Raw genomic sequence first — 22,224 nt, 5'->3', positions numbered from 1 at the left:
TTGGCGGCACTGCCTGACATACATTTCTTAAGTCTTAAGTTGTGATGATTGAAATGATTATTCAGAAACTCTTGTTGCATTGGTATTACTATGAGTCTCTCAGAAACAACACCCACATATTTGACAACCCTGGTAGGCACACAGTGAGAATCAAAAATGACATATGGTTCTAATAGCCTATAAGAGAGTGATGGCTGGGGGGGGGATAATGACAGGGGAACATTTGCCACTTTGTCATTAGATCACATCAGCAGACTGGTGACTCATCAGTTCAGTTTGTCATTAATTTAGGAAAGCAACAGAGGCACAGTTTTCAGCAGGCAGATCGCAGATGTGAATGTGATGGTACTGTGAAAACATGGCAGCAAGCCGTTGCTGAAAAAAGAGCACAGTAGGTATTTTCCTTCCAGGTATAAAATCTCTCAAAAAAAAGTGTTCCATCTGCTTTGAAGTGCCAAAAAAAAAGTCAATTTGCAAGAGGAGCGGGGCGAATGAGGCAGTTGGTGAGTAAACAGATGGTGCTTTAATGCTCAAATGTGTCTAAATTGCAAGCTGTATAGCTGTACTTTCAGATTAATTTCATACTGCATTGAATTTAGGAAATACAATGCAGTATGACTATCCATATCCATCCTCTGTATGAATATGGATTCACAGCTTGAGTCTTTATTCCTTTTGAAACAGAATTAGCCATTTGTTTGCAACTTACAAATATACATGGTTTATTTTATCTCACAGGATAAAATGTCAAACTGCATTTGCCAAACAACTAGAGTATGGCAAATGAGGAAATAACTCAACTTTTTTCAAGTATGGATTTGATTCATATAGATATTTCAAGAGCCCTGCACTGTTTGCCATGTTAGGACATTAACAGAGTGACTTGCCAACAGTTATTATCTAGTGACTCTGTCATCTCGGATGTGATGATTGTGATAGTGTCATTATCATCTGATGGCAAAAATGTTATTAATCAAGACCACCAAGCCTATTTATAGTTTAAATGTTTCAAATGTCAGAGATGAAAATGTCTTTACTGATACAATTTGCATCAGTTGATATTATATTTAAATTGGCTTAAAATTAAAATGCCTCCCAAGCAAGAGCTCCTTTTTAAAGAACCAAAGTGTAAGTAAAAGCTGAGGTCAACTAATAAAACTGTTCCTTAATCAATCCAAAACAGGTATCCTCTTTGAAATTGGTGGGAGATATATTTTCTTTAATGCCTCCCTCCCCCTCTCCATGAGTGGATGAAAAGCAGAGTTTTTACTGCATCCATTAAGACATGAACATTTTTATAAGGTAAATCAGCCACAGTCTGTCCAACTGATTCCTTTGTTAATGTAAGGCATCATTTTATTCTGAAAATCTTGTCAGCAGCAGCCTGAGCAACATAGACACAGACAGGTGAGCTGCTGGCTCTGATGTCCTAGTGAAAAATAATACAAATAAAAATAAAATAATACAAGAATAAGTTTTTTGACATAACTGAAAGATCAGTTTCAGCATTGCTGCGGCTTTATCATGAAACTCTTGAGTTGTGTTTCCCAATTCAACAAAATTAAAGATAGATTCTGAGGAAATGGAGACAAAACTTTTTTCTTTTGTACTCCACGCAGATGACATGGACCTTGCATATAACAACGACTACTTGAAATCATTGAGAAATGTGATTTTTATTCAGACAAACAGCAGCTCACTTGTTTCTTCACAGGCCAGTCCTGTATGGTCTAATATGACGGTGACGTTAACATTAGATCCAGCGGCCAATGGATGTCTACTTATATATGTCTATGGCTTTATGGCGGAATCGTGGCACTATCCACCCGCCATACCCACCATACAGGTTCACCAAATTTCGCATAACACCGCCCCTCGTCATAACCATGAACCGGCCCTCCCGCGCACGTACGTGTGCCCGTGAAGCGCTTCGTGTTCGGCCTGAAACTGCGGAAGAGGCCTCGGTTCTCACACGTGAACTGTAGTTTACTATTTTGTGTTGAGAACGGTCATTTTAAAACACCTTCACATATCATTTGTTCGGTAAATAATATTTTAATTACTTTCATCTACAGGCCGGACTTTGCTCGACAGCTAAGGTCACGTTTAGCTAACATTAGCTTTGAATTTGTAAAATAGCTTTCTTGCTAACCTGCAGCAAACCAGCGTTTGTTGGCAGACATATTTATTTGGATAAATTGGAATCTATTTTTTTTTTATTGGCTATTCTTTGGTTCCTCGACGTGTTAGCCAGCACAGTTTAACCTGCAGACAATTGCAGTCTAAGTGAAATTAGTTTGTGGCGTCAGTCCTGTATCCTGTTTTCATTGTGTGGATAGATACTTAAACTGCCATTTCGCAGAAATGCTTACTGCTGTGCGGTGTATGCTGTCCAAGCTGGTGTCTCCATTGTGGAGGACAGTGGACGTGGGTGGAGAAGACGTCCCCGTCACACCAGGTCAATACAATATTCCCAAGTATAGTCAGATAAAGTTCACTCAGTTGGCCTTGCCGTTCTGTATTGGAATACGCCTAAACCAAATACCAGCACACTAACACATTAATGACATGTCGTTTTTGGTGGTCAGGCATGGAGGATATTCGCCACCTACGGGGCAGTGTGGTGACCCAGCAGTGCCTTGACTATGGCATGATAGACGATGCCGTATACTTCACCAGTGGGGAGGTTTTGGGCGGGATGCTACTGAAAGAAGGAGACCTGGTGAACTGCATGGCAGTAAGAGATGGTGCACAAGGGGGATGGAGAGCTTTAAGGGTAAGTAATCTGTGCTTAGTTAAAGCATAAACAGTTATGTTTACTTAGCATCACTTAAATTGTGTTGTTATGATTGTGTTAAAAAAAAAACAAAAGACATACAATATTTTCTATATGTGCACCCTGTTTATCAAATGCAAGAATCCAAATGGTGATGTACTCATAATGTTTTCCTGTTACCAGACTAAGAGCTTACTCGCACAAGAGTTGACTGAGCTGTATGTGAATTTAACCTAGTGCTTGTTTACTGTTCCCACTACATGTGTTTCAGTTAGAAAAAAAACGGCATTCATGAGCTTTGTCAGACATGGACCATTTAATCCTGTCATTTAGGTGGAGAAGAGTGCAGATGCTTGGGAGGATGGAGGACAAACCTCCCTAGAAGCTGACAGTATGCAGCTGCGGCCTCTCATTGGCACAGTCACATCATTTGATGGAGATGGCGGCTACATAAACCAGACCACATACTTCCCACGCTATAGCCTTTGGGAAGGTACTGCTACTCACTGCACTTCACACACTAAAATTGTGAGCATGATCCTCTTAACCCCATGATGCTTTGCATAAACTTACTCTGTTGCATACACCCACAGTAGCCATAGACCCCCATACACCATGTTTTGTATGATTTAACATCAACCTATATTTTACAGTTGATGTTTGGTTATCTTACAGGCTAGGAATGAATTAGACAAACTCACAGCCCCACCAAAATTTACTACCACTTGGCTGAAGGCTCATGTTAACTTCTCTGCCTGCTGGCACACATTGTGTATTTTCTCTCCTTTCTCTTAGGTTATGAACCAATGAAAGGAGACTGGGTCCAAGCAAAATATTTTATCAATCCAACCCAGTGGACCACCCAGGCTCATTCTGTGGCCCCTTTGCGCTATTGCCGCCGAGACCAGGTAATTGCATCAATGAAAGTTTTGGGCTATACCCATTCATTAGACTTAAGTACTTTTTAGTGCTTCACTTGTAAAAGGTCTTGACTCTGAAGTGTTAATGCTTAAAAGGTCATTCATGTTGGTCTAATCCAAATGAGCAAGATTAAAATCTTGATTAGTTATCAATCTAATGACTTATTTCATTCTTTTCATCTCCTTTCAATGATCCTCTGTCCCCAGGTGTGCGTGACCAGCGTGTATGGCAACAATGGAGTGGTGGAGGACAGTGTGTTCTTCAGCCTGGACTCTCTGCTGCTGCCTGCCCACTACCAGCCTTTGCCAGGGCACCTGGTCAACCTAGTAATGGTAGAGAGCAGTCAATCCATCTACAGTTGGAGGGCACTGTGCATGGCGCCCTGTCAGAGGTATTGTGGTACCTTTTTTGGACTTGTATCTTTGCAGGGCTGGAAATAACAGTTCACACGCTATAGTTCATTATTAATTAATCTGCTGTTTTTTATTGATTAATCTTTTGGTCTATGAAATATCTAAAGTCACATGACTTCCTAAGGTGATGTCTTCAAATGGTATTCAGTTTACTATTTGTTCAAATTTTGATGTTCGTGACACAGATTAGTAATTTGAATGTCAATCTTGTTGCAGTGTGAATTCCTCTCCTAAACTTCTCCCAGAGACTGAACTTCAGAGCATCGTGGAAAACAAAGGAGAGCTGGATGTAACAGACTATGGACAGTTTGGGGATCTGATGATTGGGGAGAGGCGAGAGCTGGTGCTCTGGATACAGTGAGTGACCAAAGAAACGAGAACATATTCACATTCTGAGTGTAAAAGTAAAAAGATTTCTTTGCAACTTTCATTACAACTTATGGCAGCAAAGGTGTTTGGGTAGAAGTCTCGACTCTTGCTGTTGTCTAGCTGTTGCAGAGCAAATTAGTAGTACAATATACTGTTATGTATAATCTTCATATTTCTATTATAACAGAAATAAAGGTTCAGAGACCCACAGGTTGAAATACTGTAACTTTGCTGGCTGGGACTCTGAAGAACAGTTCAGCCTGGTTACTGTCAAAGGATCCACACAACTGAGACAGAAACAGCCTTTGCAAGTAAACAGCTCAGAATCTGGGTCTACTCTTGAGTCTTTTGAGAAACAAGTCTGTGATGCAAAGGAGGTAGACAAAGAAAACGGTGAAGTGCTGAAGGAGAATATCCATTCCCCTGGTGTAAGGAGGGAGGAAAGAGAGCTGGATATTCCACCAGGAGAGAGGCTGTCTGTTGTAGTAGCCTGCCAAGCAAAGTAAGTTACTTTTTTAAATTCTTGTAGTGGCAGTAGTATAAATAAGAGAAGCAGTTGTAGGGGGCAATGCATCAAAAAGATAAATGTAGAATTGAAAGTTTTTTGGCTTCATCTCTGTTGGGGCCTGCTGTCTTGCCATATAAAATGAGCTCTACTTATTGAGGTGTCAAGTGTATCTGTCAGGCTCTTGTTAGCATGTTGTCTGAACAGCTGAATTCCATGTGTGGGAAATATTCAGGAGCCTGGGAAGCTGTGCTGAGCTGCTGTTGCTGCACTTCTCCTCTTTCACCATCGGGAGGTGCCTGGAGGTCACAGTGGGAAGTGAAGAGGAGATTGTGCTGAAGCCCTCTGTGCCCTACACTCCCAGTGATCCTCGTCCAGTCCCACCAATACCCACTCATGTGATCACTGTCTCTACTCCAAAAGACAAACCAAGGTATCAAATCAGCTGATTTCACTGATGCGTGAGGAAGAGCACTGAGCTTGAAATGTGTTGAGCAGCTGTCTATATGTTTTGTGACAGATACTGATGTTAACTGTTTCCTTGTGTTAACTGATAGTTAAGATTAATATTCTCACTTTTTGAATGCAAGTTGTCTTTTTGCATTTGTCAGTATTCTCAAAAATTAGATGGTGAAATCATTTATCATTATAGATAAAATAAACAAATTGAACAGATTATACACAAACTTAACATTACATTGAATATCAGTATAACTTAGTTACTACAATCCCTGTTGCTGTTGCTTCATCTGCTATGAAGGTAGCTTTCTTTAGTTTGATTGTCTTCCGGGTGTCTCTGAAATAAAGGCTGTTATTTATACGAAATTAATGTATTATGTCACCTCTTGTGTGACACTTGCCTTTTCCACCTCTAGGATTATTAAGCGGCGGCTGCCAAACTTTCTACCGAACTACCCAGTGTCTCAGGCTCTAAGAGACTGTGTGGAGGCGCAAAGCGATGTGCTGGTGGTTCAGCCTTGCCTAGGAGAGGTGAGCATGCCCATGATGAAGTTTAGTGTGGTCAATTAGAATAACGTTATAAAAGTTTCAGATTAAGAGTTTGATTAGGGCTCTGAAAGAAAAAAATGTAATTTGCCTCCAGGGATCATTTCAAATATTACATTATCCTTCTGCTGTGTCTGTTTGCGCAGGTGCTGTCACCCTCCAACATGCATTCACGCTTCTCCACCCTTCTCTGGCTGGAGGAGCTGAATGCAGAGAGGGAACTGAGAGAATTCACAATCAATGGAGCCCTTCTCAGGAAGGGAGCTGTCTACCTGCACTTAGAGGTCCTTGGGTTGGCTGAAGGCAGGCCCAGTCTCAATATAGGTGAGGAGGCCTTAAGTGTCTTTCATCATTATTGCTGAACTATTGCAAACATTCATCTCTTTTGTGCAACACAAGAAGTCTTGACTAGCCTTCTCTACAGGTGACAAAATAATGTTGAAGAAACCACGGAGTAACGGTGTGGTAATGGAGTGTGTTAGTTATGTCACAGAGGTACAGACTTATTTAATACGCCGGAGCATCTTTTATGTTCTGCATAGTCAAACATAAATGTTCCTTGAATTGAAGATTTAATGTGATGCTCTGTTTTGACACAGATCAATGATGAGAATGTGAGTTTGAGAGTGAACTCAGAGTTTCAGCGCAGCTACCTCGGAGAGCCACTTGATGTTGAGTTCTCTTACAACAGGTGAGAAACAGGAGAGTCTCAATATCATCTTAGATTGCCTCAATGTTGCTTTTATTTTTCATCCAGACATAACATGTCATAGTTGATCTGATTCAATTTGCTGGTAATATGAATATTTTGACTGCTTTCATTTCCAGAATAACCATGAGGCGGTGTCATAATGCACTTGACCAGACGAAACAGTTTGGGGAGAGTAAGCTGAGGCTTTATTTGAATTGCTTTAAATCTTTACAGCATGTGTTCCCTGGCATTTTGGGGAGGACACTAATTGACACTGACACAAAATTGGCTCCAGAGGGTGCTGTTTGTATCTTACCTCCTCTTAAACTAGTATTGCTTCCACACATTTTACCGCTCCAGTAATATTTCCTTTTACAGATGCTTGGAATCATTTTGACATTGTAGCTCTATGGTTGTTTATAGACAAAATTTCCAATTAAATATTTACACGTTAAATAAGTGTGCCCATTCTTGGTTTACTTTTTAATCAGGGAATTACACTTATGGTTTTTATTCATACTGGAGAGCTTCACAGAAGTTTTAATGGCAGTCAACTTCAAAAGTAGTCCAGTTAGACTTATACTGCTGTAATTTTCCATTGTTGTGCAGTACTCTTCCCCTCTAGAGCGACTCCTCAGACCCCTCTGTGGACAGGAAAATGGATAGAGGAGCCAGACCAAAATAAAACAATAGAGGACAATGAGGTGAGAGAAAGAATAATAAAAGACATTGATGTCTGGTTAGTATAGTTTTTGATTAAGTGTAACTATCTGAAAACCAGGTTCCAGCCATGGAAAATGGAAAGGTGTCAAGCATTTCCATCGACATGAAGTCAAAGGCCACACAGACTAAAAGTACAGGTATTTGATTTTCCATTTGCAGCTTTGCCTTTACATATCAGATCACATGGCGAACATCGATAACAAATGTATGATTGCCTCTAGATGGTAGACTGCCATCTAAACCCAACCCCAGCGAAGGGCACTTCTTTAACCCCGACCTGAACCCCGCTCAGAGAGAGGCGGTGAAGAGGATCCTGGCAGGAGAGTGTCGGCCCATTCCTTATGTGCTGTTTGGACCTCCAGGCACTGGAAAGACAGTCACCCTCATAGAGGCCATACTACAGGTGCATACATGCAAGCACTATAGAATATACTTCCTAATCAAGGGCTATATACATTATAAGGCTAAGAGTAGCTCCTAACTCCTGGATTTAGAGGAAATCCCTTAAATTGGTGATAATGGGTTTCATAATAATAATAACAATAATAATAATAATGATAATATATCAGTCCTAACTATAGGACTATTGTGCTTTTGGTCAAAGATAATTAGACCAATAACACAATATGTTCTTAAACAAATACATAGATTTTCTTTATTTAAGTTTTAGTACCAAATTTTTGTTTTTCTATTTTATCCTTCAGTGTCAACATTTTCCACATCGAACAATAGTTTTTCACAAATACTATCTAAGTTGGTAAATCCAAAAAAGAAGGTCTCATGTTAGTGTGGACAAAGATAACTGAAAACAATCTGAAAATAGTGGGATTGAAGGAAAACATCTCAACAACGTATAAGGCTGATCAAATCTATCTTATCTTGTGAATATGTTTCTTCGCCTGTTTGAGTGACTTCATTAACTCTTTCATCTCCAGGTTTATCACTTTCTTCCCAGCAGTCGGATACTTGTCTGTACTCCTTCCAACAGTGCTGCTGACCTCATCTGCGTCCGCCTGCATCACAGTGGCTTCCTGCATGCTGCAAGTTTGGCCCGCGTCAATGCATCTTGTAGGCAGGACGAGGTACTGAACAACAGCAATAAAATTCCCTGCAGGTTTTTGGCTACAGGCACACAAGTGAGATTATGTATGATCAAAGGGAAAATATGCAAGTTCTGGTGTTCAGCAAGGTCTGTACAGATGCCATTGCCACCAGGTAGGGTGGTACAGTTGTTGGTAATCCTTTTTAAAATAATGAATGATGTTGTGGTAACATGCTCTGTCTGCATCTATCTTGCTTTATTTTCTAAAATTTACATGCCATGTTGATGTGACTGTGTCTCTCCCTAGTCAGTCCCTGAAGTGCTGAGACCCTACTCTAGGGCAGGAGAGGACATCCGTCATGCCTCTTTTCACAGGATTGTGGTCAGCACCTGCTCCAGTGCTGGCATGTTCCATAATATAGGACTACAGTAAGGCCTGGGCTGTTGTAGATGGTAGATAGAAGTTCACTCTTTATCTCCCACTTTAGATTCAGTTTACTAATGGAATTTGCTTTTGCTCAGAGTGGGACATTTCACCCATGTGTTCTTGGATGAGGCCGGCCAGGCCACTGAGCCAGAGTCCCTGATCCCCATGAGCCTTGTATCAGAGAGAGATGGACAGGTCAGCACCAATTATACACACACTCTGATCATATTCAGAGCTTAAAGTCCAGTATCCAGTGCCTTTGTCCTGTGTACAGTACAGCAGTCATGTCATATTTGTATTACAGATACTGTGTTTCTACTGTGGATGCATAGAAGAAACAACAACTCAGTTTAGCTTGTTTTCTTCATTAACTGTATTGATATTTCTTACCCTCTCATTTATTCATGAATTTCTTTTCACTGGCAGCCCATTCCTATCTAAACTGATCCACACATGTTTCTGTATACTTGGTGAATTTTAAGCAACTCTTTTTTAAAAATGTGTGGCTTTTTTCTATACCCTTGCCTGCTTAGATAGTTTTAGCCGGAGACCCCTGTCAGTTGGGTCCAATAGTGAAGTCGAAGCTGGCCGCTGCCTTTGGCCTGGGAGTGTCTTTGTTGGAGAGGCTGATGGCCAACCCACTGTACTCCAGACAGGACTGGGGATACAACCCTAAGCTGGTTGGTGCACAGCTTTCAAAAGTCTAATGTTTGATCAGCAATTTTAAAGTGTCCTTTGTAAGCAAGTATCACACTGACAGTCATGAGATAGTGAAAATGTTTCACATGCTATGCAGCTCCTGGCTATGTGGCGACTCATGTTGCATTTATCTTTATTTTTGGGCCATTGTACATTCTTTAACTCATTATAGAGGAATGTATTGGAGAATACAAGTGTGCACTGCATGCATAATGAACCCCTGCTTTTTTTTTATTACTACAGGTGACCAAGCTGATCTACAACTACCGCTCCCATGAGTCCTTGCTCATGCTGCCTTCCAAGCTCTTTTACCAGGGGGAACTGTGTTTTAAAGCCCCCAGGGCTGTAGTAGACTCCCTTTGCCAGTGGAAAAACCTGCCCAAAAAAGGCTTCCCTCTCCTCTTTCATGGTGTCAGGGTACTGAAGACATATAAATATATCTGCACTTCTACAAGTCTAATCTACTGTAGAATGAGGTCTATTCTTTATCATAGATTTAGTGTACATCCACACTCAGTTACCAGTTTAATAGTTACATCTGTATATTCTAATTGCATCTAATATTTTAGGATTATAATGATGCTTCATGTTACTGGGATATACACATTTATTTCTGTGGTTTTGCTCTGCTTTAGGGCACAGAAATGAGGGAAGGTAACAACCCATCATGGTTCAACCCAGGGGAGGCTGTACAGGTCATGCTCTACTGCTGCCAGCTGGCCAAGAAGCTCTACAACCCTGTGGATGTCTCTGACATTGGCATCATTGCCCCCTACAAGAAACAAGTAAGACCACACAGTGTAGCTTTCAAGTAACTTTCTTTTTCCATCTTTAGAGGAATAAAAAAAAAAAAAAAAGGCCTTGAAACTTGTCAGCATTGCATACTATACACCCTGAAATGTCCTTGTTTTCATATCACTCTTCAGTGTGAGAAGATTCGAGTGCTGCTGGGTAAAGTTGGCCTGTCTGACATCAAAGTGGGGTCTGTGGAGGAGTTCCAAGGACAAGAGTTCCTGGTCATCATCATGTCTACGGTAGGCAGAAACAGAATTTGGATCATTCTGAAGTGATAAACATCAGAATGTGCTTTCTTTTGAATGAGAGGTCCTTTTTTTATTTAAATGGCATTTACTCAAATCAAGTTCAGGTTCTGTACAGGAATACAGCACATCTGTGCATCAAAATTACTTCTAATTAAATTAAAGATGTTTTGTGAGCAAACGCGTGTACTTCAAAAAATGTTTCTAGTACAGTGAAGAAGTTATTGACCAAAACTTTTGAATTATTTTATCGCCACCATGTGGTCAGTTAGTGTAGTTGTTTGGTTAAATGTTAAACTTTTATCTGCTGAGTTTGGTTGATGTAGATGTGGTTTTTGTGATGCTGATGAATTTAGGGCAGAGGAGTAATCCCATCAGCATGGAAGGTGCTTGAACTCAAAAAGTAGCAGTTTTTATATACAGTATGAACTTTTGTAAAAAGCAGCACACTTTGCACTACACCAAAAGCATACAGGAAAAATTGGAAGTTTACTATTTACCACTTTCATAATGATGGAGAGAAGGCCTAACCTAACACAAACCTTACCAGACATTGTCTTTCTTTAGCTTAAGCGTAGACTCTTTAAACAACTTTGCTTTTCAACTTGTGAGTGTTTAGGATGTGCTTTGTGTTGCTTTTTTGTCTTTTGCATTGATCTAAGGTATACTGATAATACTGTGGCATTTTTACAATAATGTGTTCAACAATAACATCTTTTAATAGCTCAATAATCATAAAATTACACTTTAAGCCTGTAATAAAGAAATAAAACATGAAACTTTTCCTACAATCAAGTCATCACATTATCCATTAGCCTCCATTTCAAATGAGGAAAAAGAGACTGTGGAGCAAAAACGTCATTCATAACCTTTCCATAGTTTATTTGTATACTTTATTCGTTCTCCTATAATATAGGTGCGATCTAATGAATTGGTACAAAGTGATGATTTGCAGAGTGTGCTCGGCTTTCTGGCCAACCCTAAACGCTTCAACGTGGCCGTCACTCGTCCCAAAGCCCTGCTCTTAATTGTTGGAAACCCCCACATTCTAATCAAGGTAAGTGACAAATCACTTAATTTGATATTTCTGAAGTGTGTTTTTGTTGATTTAGGTGTGTTATACAGTATGTCCTGCCTTTCAAGTACTTTAAATCTCATCATTTCTTTCCAGGATTCATGCTTCAGGGCCCTACTGCAGTACTGTTTCATCAACGGGGCATATCTGGGCTGTGACCCCCCTCCCTACCTAAGAGACTCTCAGATGTATGCAAACTGATCAGCTACAGGGTCTTTATTCGTAATGAAGATTTACACTCAGAACTGTTCTGCCTTAAAGTTAACCCTTATGATGCCTATATTATTTATTTATTCATTCATTCATTCATTCATTTATTCAATTTCATAGGGGTCATACTTGATGGTGGTCTTGCACTTGTCTAATATTCTCCCCGCCTCATGTATGGACATTTGGGGAGACAAAAAATGATTAACACCTCTCAGTATAATGTAATATAGTACAACACCACCTTTAAGTATTAGTTTCAGTAATAAACATTTAATTTACACATTTTTGAGAATGTAACCAAAACTAAATGTTATAGCCTTTGTAAAAGAATTTATAGCAGAGCTGTTGTATTGAATTGTAGTAGATTGTACAGGTGTAATTAAATGGCCACTGAGTGTATTATTGTCATTATAGGGCCATACAGAATAGGCATGAGTAATCAAAGTAATCTGGATCGAAAATTGAATATGTGACGGATAGCAATTGTAAATATATATATATATATATATATATATATATATGTTATTGAAAAAAAAAGTATATATTTTATTTATTATTTTTTATGGTAAAAATGTTAATATTGTGTTATTTTTATGCAAAGTAGAAGAAATGTCCATGTCTAGCTTTTATTTAACATACTTTATGTGACTGAAAATACACAAGCTAAAAATGACTACCAACAACATTAACTGCCTCAGTTTGAGTTTGTTTTTTGCCAGTAATCAACCCACCACTTTTTTTTCTCCCACAGAGTTGCAGAGGAGCAAAGGAGTACATAAGAGGATGATGTAATCATGGATGGTGTACCTCAGCTCCATCAACCTGACTCTTAAGTTTTTTTTCCCTTTACATTTCCTTGGCTTCTGTTGACAGTTTGCAAAGTGAAGTGAGAAATTTCTTGTTTCTGTGAAAGCCAAACTCAGTTCCACTCGGGGGTAGAAATAAAGATGATGTATGTGTACACTGCACAATTATTTTTCTGTTCTGTGATTATTAAGATGATGTGCTTGACTGTGCATAAGATTTTTCAATGAAACTCTCACAAATGAGTGGTAAATTATTGTGAATTGCGTCATAGGAGATACACCAAGTTCATCTGCCAAGACTGTACAATAATACTTGTAAAATGATTTGATTGGTGTTGGCCTGATTTTAAAAGCAGAATTTCCAGTGGTTTAATGTTCGACCTTTTGTTGAGAAAAGGAAATTATACACAAGACAATGCTTCAACTTTTTGAATGTGGAGTGCATTGTTTTGGTTTAGCATACTGAGTCGATCCACAGATGTCTGCGGTTTTCAGGGGCGAGTTGTCTGCACACCTCGGCGTGGCAGTGTCTGCCCACAAGGCCCGGAGACTGGATGTGACAATTGAGTGCTACTGACAGTCCCTGTGCAGACTGTCAGTCCCACTGGAGCCCAGCAGGATGGGGGAGAGGGGGGTGTGGGGGGTGGAGGAATGGGAAAGAAAAAAGAGGCAAATGGGGGTTAATTCTCTTAAGTTAATGAGTCTCTTATGTGTAGGGAGGAGACAGCTTTTATCTGAGTTCACTGTGCTGCAAGGGAGCCCAGCTCAGACACCCAGTACCCCCCCCCCTTTCCTTCCCAATCACTCCTCTCTTTGATGTATGTCTCAGGTGTTTGTTCTGCTGTCCCTTTCTGCCAGTGGAGACTGTAGTCTAGAGAATAAACATGCAATATACATGGGTGTATGCTACTCAAATAATTTTTAACTATAACGTCAGCATCTACATCTATTGCAGCATCAAGACTTGAGTTGATAATGTCCTCAGGTGATGTGTTTTAAAATTGGTCTATTAGCAGTACTGTTGTGACTACTGCACTACTGTGCTCATAGAATATTTGCGAAATCCCTCTCAAAATTCATATCTGTGAACCAGAAGTCAACTCCATATCCCTGCCATGGTGTGCTGACATAGTGATGAGTTGTTCCATTATTCAACATTTTTATGCAGCCAAGATTTGTCTAAATGATGGAAAGGTACAGTCTTGCCTCTCTGCTGGTTTAGAGAAGACTTTTTAAAATTCACAATTTGATAGAAATAACATGAATTGTTGTAGAGTAGAATTTCCCCTTCAAGAATAACTAGCTGAGTAGTAAACTTGTACATAGCAATCATATAGAAAATAATAATAATAATAGTAATTTTGCCTGCAGTCACCTCAAAAGCTGCTTCAGTTCTACAGCCAGTGACTGGAGCAAGTGGAAGGACCTCTTTTATGAAATATCAGTATATACAAGAATGGCGATATACTAAGACAGGTCACCAGTGGAACATTATATGCTCAGTACAAAATCAGGTTGATGAATTGATTTGTGAGTTGTAGTTTGGAGCTTTAATGATTGGTGTTTTCCATTTATTCTGTTTTCAGTTTTGAGTGGCTTTTGTATTGTGACTTTGCCAGAACTGCAGCTCTGAACCACAATTGGGAGACCTCTGGTTTTACTCTCACAGATCCCCTGCAAGTTGTCTTAAACAATTTTCTATCTTCCAAGAGAAGCATTGCAAGATAGTTGTGTTATAAACGATAAATTCTAACTTGGTGTAGTCATTTATTTTTGTGTTTTTCATGTGCCTTTTAAAACCAAATACTACCATGGCCAGATCATCTATGGGAGGTGTGTATGACAGACAGGTGCCCAACCACTGAAAGCTCATACTTTATCACCAGCTAAAGATGAGATTTTTTTTATGTCAGAACTCAAAACTCAGCCATGCTTTATGGTAGATATAACATGAATTGTATTTTAGGGTGGATTTTTCATTTAGATTCCAGTGAAACATCCGGCAGAGCTGAATCAGATTTTCTTAATTGCAAAGTATAGAGATTATGAAGGTTACTGTGTTTTTTTTTTGTGGCACAAAGACCCACAGTGTTGTGATTTTAATGGTGGCACATTTGACCATAGCCATGCGAATTGGAGCAGGACGTCATGCGCTAGCAAAGAAGCCAGTGCCTAGCTGTAAGATACAGTAAATATGTTATCTATTTTAAAGGAAAAATATTGACTTTGTTTGGGAAACTGTTTTTTGTTTTCATAGATTTTTATGCTCCTTTTGAAATGCCAAGTATTAGTTTGGCTAGATTTTCTACTGGACGTTTGTTTGACAGACAGGTGCCCAACCATTCAGCTCATACTCTATCACCTTCTCATTAACTGAGGCAGGGGTAGGCAACACATTACCAAGACAGACACTGTGTCTACAGGGCAGCCATTAGGCCCAACAACAAACCCCTGCTGGGCTCCTGGCAGGGGGAGCTTGTTAAATGTGTGGACCTATTGTTCTCCCAAATTGGTCTGTGACTCTAATTGCCCAGTTAGTCCCCTCTTACGGGCTACACTCGTCTACCCGAACTGGAACCAGCCTCCACTCATCAGATTAGGCTGTAAAAATTGGCTAAGCTGGGACTGATTGAGGATTCTGGCTGGCTGCAAGAGCGTAGTCCTTGCTGCAGACTAGGCTGGTGTACAGGCACAGAAATGGAAGTGGGGCCAATCAGGAAGGGCATTACTATGGCATGTCTTAAGCTACAATGCTTGTGTCAGGCTGGGTGGGATAGAGACCTCTGATTCATGAGGGAAAATTTTCAAAGGGCCCAGAGGCATCAACCCCAGATATACATCTAAATCTGGAGACAGACGACATCCAAACAAATACGAGGATTCAGTAATGCAGTTCTGTTGTTGGATTATGAGGTGTAAATACATGAGACAGAGAAACAAGACAAATTAGCACTTGTGTCTGTGCCCCTAGTTTGTATCTCAGTACAAGATCTCTGCTCTCTTGAATGGGATGTTGGCAAGTTTGGACTGAGCATGCGGATGTTGCATGTTGCTCTGATTATATATGGTATTATATTAAGTACCTTTTAAATAAAACACATTGAATACTTGAATATTTACTCAAAGTAAATATTTGTTCAGTTCATTGGACAGATCATCAAAACCTGTCTAATGGAATGTTTGTATATATCCTTAGGAAAATGTCTGCAGCAACATGTTGAAACTGCATAATAAGTGTTTCCATGTGAGTGTCATGTACAGTAAATAGCTGCTGCTGAAATTTCTTTGCTACTGCTGCAGAAAAAACATAAGCAAAAGTGGTGGGCTAATGGTATTTTGAATGTAGATCTGAGTTTGTGTTATTGGCAGATCAAAGCCAGGTGAGCAGAGGAGACGCTGCTTTGCTAATGGGAACTTGGTGGCTCTGCCAATGAAACCCTCCAATTAGGAAGCAGGAACACATGAAAGAGACTAGCAATATGAAGGAGACTGTCTGTCTACAAACACTTCTGATTTCTTTTCTAAAGGAACTTTCAGAGATGGATTTGGTTGTTTTTACGTTATCAGCCAATGAAAAACAAGTGGCATTTTTGACAAAATAACAAACACATCATTCATTTTTGATGTAACTGAGTCACTATTGCAAACATAGCAAATATTGCATGCCAAGTAGCATTACTTGTCAGCAATATATTGACCAAAAGTTGTAGTTTTCAACTTCTTTTCCATGAGGCGTTATTTTTCATTATTTTTCCAACCTCCTGGACTATAAAAGCTAGTGAAGATTGAACCCTCTGTAACTAGGCTTCACTCAGAGAAAGCTGGGCTATTATTGCCCATTGTCCCCCCTCCCTACTCCCCCCTCACACACACCCTCCATCTGCTTACTGCCCCCTCTCTGTCTGCAGTCATCACAAAACAAGCCGTTGTCTCCAAACACATCGTCTCTGTGTCTTTGATAGGTAGTTGATAACAGACTTACAGACTGATGGGGCTGGCTTACCTTGCTGTATATAAAGCAAGCAGCAGCACTTATAAAGCCATTCAAAGACAGCATAGTCTACTGACAACAAGCAACCTCGGCAAAAGCTCACGTATCTATCTCGTGGATTCTCCGGAATTTGTGAACTCGTCAGTATGGCCGTATTCTTCACTGTGGCTCTCCTGGCTATGGCATCTCCTTTAATGGCATTTGACATGGGTCAGTCCACTCGTTGCGTTGCCATCCCCAACCAGATGAAAGTCTGCAAAGATGTAGGGTACTCAGAGATGCGACTGCCCAACTTCCTGGGCCACAGCAACCTAGAAGGCGAGGTGGTGCCACGTTCAGAGGACTGGAGGCCCTTGTTGCAGACAGGCTGCCACCCTCAAGCCCAGGCCTTCCTCTGCTCCCTCATTGCTCCTGTCTGTCTTGACACGTAAGGATATTTTACAATTGTTTGTTTGTTTACTATTTCTGAAATACATACCCTTTCACAAATTTGTTAAACGTTCATTTTATTTTTTTAATTGTGTGTTCATTATTGCGTTCATTTTGGGTTCATTGTTTGACATTTTGTCTTTCGTTCCCTCAGATTTATCCAGCCTTGCCGTAGTCTGTGTGTGGCAGTGAGGGACAGCTGCGCCCCAGTGCTCGCCTGCCAGGGTCACCCATGGCCTGAGGCTCTTGACTGTGACCGCTTCCCTACTGAAGAGGACATGTGCCTTTCTCCCCATGCAAAATTTAGTCACTTTGCCAAAGGTAAGGGTTACAGACTGATTATTCAAATGCTATTTTACTCAATTCTTTGTCATCCCATCAGCAGAATAGAGTACCATGTGCTTGCTCTTTTAGGTTGCCTGTAATTACTGCACACAGCCTATAGTTATATTAAATTATGTCTACTCTTTTATCACAGACTTACCCAAACCTGCTTGCCAAAATTGTCCCTCTGTGGAAGAGGCTCCTGCAATGAAAACAGTCCTGGATGCTTTTTGCCAGCATGACTTTGGTAAGTATCAATATTCTCTCAGAAAGCTTTGGTTTGTGGATGTGTAATGATGTTTGTTTCATTTTCATCCAATTGTGTTTAATTTTCAAACCTACATGATTAATTTCTTTTCTCTCTTCTTCATAGCTGTAACTGCCAAACTTCATCGTTGTCGCCTACCCATGGGAGAACCTGAATTTGAGGTGGAGGGCCGGGTTGAGTTTATCCGTCAGGGACCTCTGCTGCCCTATGATACCCAGCACCTAATTCAGCAGTGGCTCCTTATCAACCTTCAGTGTGCCAATGTCCTTGTGCGCCCTGGACGGTCACAGTTCTATGTGCTGACTGGTTCTGTGCAGCCCGATGGCACTCTTGCTCTGACTCGTCTCTTCCCTTGGCACAAAAAGGACACAAACATTGCAGTGGCCACTCGCAAGTGGAAGCACCACAGATGTTGAATGGACTGATACTTGCATTTAAAAATTAGAGCTCTGAATTGGTGTTTGAAGTGTAGAATCTCTTAAGATCTTATATGATTCCACACGTAGCACGCACATGATTTAAGACAGTCAAGGAAGAATTTTGAGATGGAGAGTTTCTTAGCATTGGGTGTTAAAGAGAATTTGTAAAGTAAGATAAATGGATATAGGAACAGAGCTGGACTCAGCTGGACATCAACACCTTTTGCTTCCCTCAGTAGCTCAATATCTCATCTCTGCTCTTAAAGCACATAGTAATGGAATGCACTCAAACCTGTACATAGTATTAATGCATGTAAATTGATTGTAGATTCTATTTTCTATAAGGATATTGGTGTATTTATGACATCTTTTTTATTTGTATGTTTTGTGGAAAAAGACAATAAAATATTTGCTTTGTGAAATGATACTTGCTGGGTATTTATGATGTTTAGTCACCAAATCTTTTGACCGTATTGCTTTAGACATCTGGCCCTTTAGGCTCCTGTGGCAAACACACGAAGGGCAAGAGTCATGAGTAGGTCATTTATATCTTTTGCCTTATGTGCTCATCACTCATTTCACCACAAGGTGGCACACTAAAGGAGAACTGGTTTACTCGTGTGGTGCCATGTCCCAATTTACAAATTGGTCAATCCATAATGTGGAAAGAGGCTGTGTATAAGCGGTCAAGCTCTTTAGAATGACTCATGACTGTGGTCACAGTAAGATGCATGTGGCATTGATTGAACTGTGTAGCACTAATGAGATCACTCACTTTACATTTGAATAGTGTTGTTTTTACTACCAGGCTGAATAGTTCTAGTTAGGGTGTAGTAATGGCTTATTCAGTACTATTTTCACAATACTGTTCATTTTCATGTTTCATGACAGATAATGAGCTGTCTTGTTAGTCTTCCTTCTGGGGACAGATGAGTAGCAGTGAGTAGCAGTGAAGTCATAGCGTCATTAGTCCACATTTTCCAAATGTTAACATCACACTTTTGATTGTACTGCTAAAGCAAGAGAAATATATTGAGACTTTAATAAGGATAAATTGTTTCAATCCAAGGTTGTGTGTGGACAGATAGACAGCCTGCATCTGATTTTGTTATCTTCATTTCTTATTACAGTAAAGGGAAACAAAATTAAAAGTTTTTATTCATCCCACACTCTAATGTTTGTTACTGTAATTGCCAAATTGCCTAAGCCAGTCTACAGTGTGTAGGACCTTATCCGCCTGGATTAGTTTTGTCTGCTATCGGCTGAGCAGATAACTAAGCGAAGCGTATGACGTGCAAAGAAAAAAAAAATCACGTTTTTGTCCTCTTTAAAGCAATTTGTCCCATCAGTAGCGTCATCATTGTATGAGTTAGCCTCCGCAAGAGTAACTCTGGCAGCAAAAGAACTCTGCTCATCATCTGGAGCTCCACCATAAGAAAGGAACCATGAAAAAAGGTAAGTTGGCAAGATGAAACATCAAATAGAAAACTTGTTTTAAACTAGTGTCATGTTTTTTGGTGATCCAAATCATTATCTTTTTCCTCAGTTTGGTTTGCTGCCCTTACACTGGTGTACCTGGAGCTTTCCATGAGGGTTGGCACTGCCCCACTCTGTCCCTATGGACAGGCTGGGTGCCATGTCCTTTCCCTTGCAGACCTCTTTGACAGGGTCATACAACAGTCTTCAAGAATGCATGGCATCTCCAGTGATCTGCACTCTGAATTTGTGAGTTCTTTTTTTTTTAATGCCGATATTGACATCACCATCCATCATGCTTCATTCAGTCCCCATTCCTTCATCATCAATCATTCTTCTTAGAGCTGTCTATTTTTCAAGCTCTACTATCGCTCTTTGTGATATGTGTTTCTGTCTGCGCAGGAGCAATATTTCTTTCCCAGCAAGAACCTGATAGGAAAACGGAAATGCCACACATATGGCATATTAACACCAGACGACAAAGAAAATGCACAAAGACTAGGAGTGAGTGTTCATATTGTTAATTTACATATGGCCAAGGCTAATACATGCACATAAGTGATGTCACTGCATTGCATAAGAGTTAATAACAAGCTAATTTTTGCATGTTTTTTCTGGAATTAAGTTGTACTTTACCACCAAGATATTTAAGCAATTGTCCTATGTGCAGCGAGAACAACTGACAGAAGTGATCCTGAGGCTTCTGGAGGCCTGGGGCAACCCCCTGTCACAACTCTACCAGAGCATGTCTCAGGAACAGAATCAAGATTTCAACCACTACAGCACAGAAAAGGCACTGGAGATCAGTGATATGGTGCATGACCTGAGGGATGGAGTGGCAAAAATGGCTGACAAGGTAAGGAAGAAATAAAAAATAGAATTACATCAAATCTTCATGTTTATCATGTTTATGAAGTGTTTTTAGATTGGTATTTCTGTGACATACTATGTGTGACTTCATGCTTTCCTTAAGGAATTAATTATGTCTTTAATTTTTCTTCTGTCCACCTCAGATGAAGGTATTGGGAGTGCTTGGTAACACTGTGGGTTACATCTCTCCTGAGAGTTTGGTCCCCTCTTCTGCCTTTTCCTTCTACAAACGTGGGGATCTCAACTTAATGGATCATCATGACCTCCTCTACTGCTTCCGCAGAGACTCCAACAAGGTCAAAAATTATCTCCGTATCCTGAAATGCACCATCCTTCCTGGACTGGATTGCTAATAGTGATAGCAAAGCAGTGGAGTGTAGTATCCTCAAATTATGACTAACTAGAAAACAGTCTTTGTTTCTCATTTGCTTTTAACTACACATCCTTCTCTCAGTGTATGTGCTTATATCCATTGTAATGCATTTCATATGTGCATTTACCATTGAGGATTGTGTATGCCTCTTGTAGTATTATTGTTATAGGTAATTAAACAATTTTGCTTCTGAATATTAAATGGTAAAAAAAAAATAAAAGTTAAGTAACCATCATTATTGTTTTTGGTCATCTTATTAATGGAGAGCACAAGTTCTACATATTTAAATGGTAATGTAGTCAAGTTTTCATTAATATGTAAGGGTTTTGCTCCACAGAGCCCAACACAGCAGCAATAAGCAGTGTAGAGATCTGGATTCATTTAAACACTTTATTTACAGCTGATCTATGCATTCAAGATCATGAAAAAAATATTTACAAAACACACCAAGAGAAATTTGACTTCAAAAGGGATTTGGATTATGAGAATAACAGAGTATTAGTTTAAAGCTTACCAAAACAGGAAATATGGGAAAAAGTCTGATTTGTAAATGCAATAAATGAAGTGACTCATTTTTGCCTTTAACTGATTGCAATTACAATCGGAGAGTGGGACTCTTTCCTGGAAAGATATGTCAGTGAAATAACCATGAAATTGCTTACTGAAGCCAGTGAAATGCAATAAGATGATTGACCATGCAGTTGAACCTAATTACATTTATGATGCAACAAAACAGTTACATGCATTGAAAGACAAGTTAATATTATCAATGTTAGTTTTCACAGACAGTATATTCCATCCACACATTTTTAAGCGCACCCCAGTACTGTAGCCTTTTTTTGAGGCTTTTGTGGAAGTGAGAAAGTCCCTGGATTACTTTCGCCTCATTACAGCCCTTCATGTGTCCTTAACACTCTTCTGCGGTGTTGATCTTTCTGTTTTTGCAACATTGTGATTCTGTGATGGTTCTTCCTCTTCCTGAGCGAGACCTCGGGCCATGAGCTCATCCATTGGGGACCGAGTATTATGAACCTCCTTCTCCTTACAGTTTCTCCACTTCATTCGGCGGTTCTGGAACCAGATCTTCACCTAAAGCAGCAGGAGAGTGGAAGAGGCATTTTAGTTCAATTCGGGTTGTCCATTCATTTTTAGCCAGCTCTAGGGATAGCAATGTCTGTTGTATGTCCACCACTTGGGTCCTGACAGAAACATCCTCTACTGTTGGATGGATTGCCATGAAATTTTGTTCAGACATTTATGGTGCCCGGAGGAAGAATCGTACTGACTTTAATGATCCCTTTCCAGGCCCACTATGAAGTTCCCATTTATGGTTTTGAATGAAATGTCTCAACAACTTATATGATGAAATTTG

At 39.9% G+C, this 22,224-nt stretch overlaps 3 protein-coding genes across 3 annotated transcripts; all 3 read left to right on the top strand.

Moving 5' to 3' along the window:
- Nucleotides 1-2,364: 2,364 nt before the first annotated feature.
- Nucleotides 2,365-11,887, top strand: mov10l1 (Mov10 RISC complex RNA helicase like 1). Its single transcript, XM_022756244.1, has 25 exons — nt 2,365-2,427; nt 2,549-2,776; nt 3,110-3,269; nt 3,572-3,684; nt 3,904-4,096; nt 4,356-4,467; nt 4,667-4,981; nt 5,220-5,417; nt 5,860-5,974; nt 6,136-6,313; nt 6,414-6,484; nt 6,589-6,680; nt 6,818-6,873; nt 7,290-7,384; nt 7,462-7,540; nt 7,625-7,806; nt 8,339-8,485; nt 8,753-8,874; nt 8,968-9,067; nt 9,406-9,552; nt 9,815-9,988; nt 10,207-10,356; nt 10,498-10,605; nt 11,528-11,668; nt 11,783-11,887. The coding sequence occupies exons 1-25, from the start codon at nt 2,365-2,367 to the stop codon at nt 11,885-11,887; spliced, it is 3,444 nt and encodes a 1,147-aa protein (XP_022611965.1).
- A 4,952-nt stretch (nt 11,888-16,839) lies between these two features.
- LOC111229894 (secreted frizzled-related protein 5-like) lies at nt 16,840-18,130 on the top strand. Its single transcript, XM_022756416.1, has 4 exons — nt 16,840-17,120; nt 17,277-17,443; nt 17,601-17,693; nt 17,820-18,130. Exons 1-4 carry the CDS (start codon nt 16,840-16,842, stop codon nt 18,128-18,130), a joined length of 852 nt encoding a protein of 283 aa, XP_022612137.1.
- A 1,448-nt stretch (nt 18,131-19,578) lies between these two features.
- LOC111229772 (prolactin-like) lies at nt 19,579-20,832 on the top strand. The gene is made up of 5 exons (XM_022756243.1): nt 19,579-19,588; nt 19,680-19,858; nt 20,012-20,113; nt 20,280-20,465; nt 20,623-20,832. Exons 1-5 carry the CDS (start codon nt 19,579-19,581, stop codon nt 20,830-20,832), a joined length of 687 nt encoding a protein of 228 aa, XP_022611964.1.
- Nucleotides 20,833-22,224: the final 1,392 nt, after the last annotated feature.

Source organism: Seriola dumerili, unplaced genomic scaffold, assembly GCF_002260705.1.
Source record: "Seriola dumerili isolate Sdu_G_001 unplaced genomic scaffold, Sdu_1.0 BDQW01000242.1, whole genome shotgun sequence".
NCBI classification, from domain to species: domain Eukaryota; kingdom Metazoa; phylum Chordata; class Actinopteri; order Carangiformes; family Carangidae; genus Seriola; species Seriola dumerili.
The sequence above is the reverse complement of the archived record's forward strand: the minus strand, read 5'-3'. Positions and strand labels throughout refer to the sequence as shown.

Excerpts from the sequence above, each read along its gene's own strand:
- LOC111229894 (XM_022756416.1), top strand. The coding sequence starts at position 16,840 with ATGGCCGTATTCTTCACTGTGGCTCTCCTGGCTATGGCATCTCCTTTA. Across the intron at positions 17,121-17,276 it reads GCTCCTGTCTGTCTTGACAC|ATTTATCCAGCCTTGCCGTA; the intron begins GTAAGGATATTT and ends TCGTTCCCTCAG. Across the intron at positions 17,694-17,819 it reads TTTTTGCCAGCATGACTTTG|CTGTAACTGCCAAACTTCAT; the intron begins GTAAGTATCAAT and ends TCTTCTTCATAG.
- LOC111229772 (XM_022756243.1), top strand. Across the intron at positions 20,114-20,279 it reads AAAATGCACAAAGACTAGGA|CGAGAACAACTGACAGAAGT; the intron begins GTGAGTGTTCAT and ends TCCTATGTGCAG. Across the intron at positions 20,466-20,622 it reads TGGCAAAAATGGCTGACAAG|ATGAAGGTATTGGGAGTGCT; the intron begins GTAAGGAAGAAA and ends TGTCCACCTCAG.
- mov10l1 (XM_022756244.1), top strand. The coding sequence starts at position 2,365 with ATGCTTACTGCTGTGCGGTGTATGCTGTCCAAGCTGGTGTCTCCATTG. Across the intron at positions 4,097-4,355 it reads GCCCTGTCAGAGGTATTGTG|AGACTGAACTTCAGAGCATC; the intron begins GTACCTTTTTTG and ends AACTTCTCCCAG. Across the intron at positions 4,982-5,219 it reads GTAGTAGCCTGCCAAGCAAA|GAGCCTGGGAAGCTGTGCTG; the intron begins GTAAGTTACTTT and ends GGAAATATTCAG.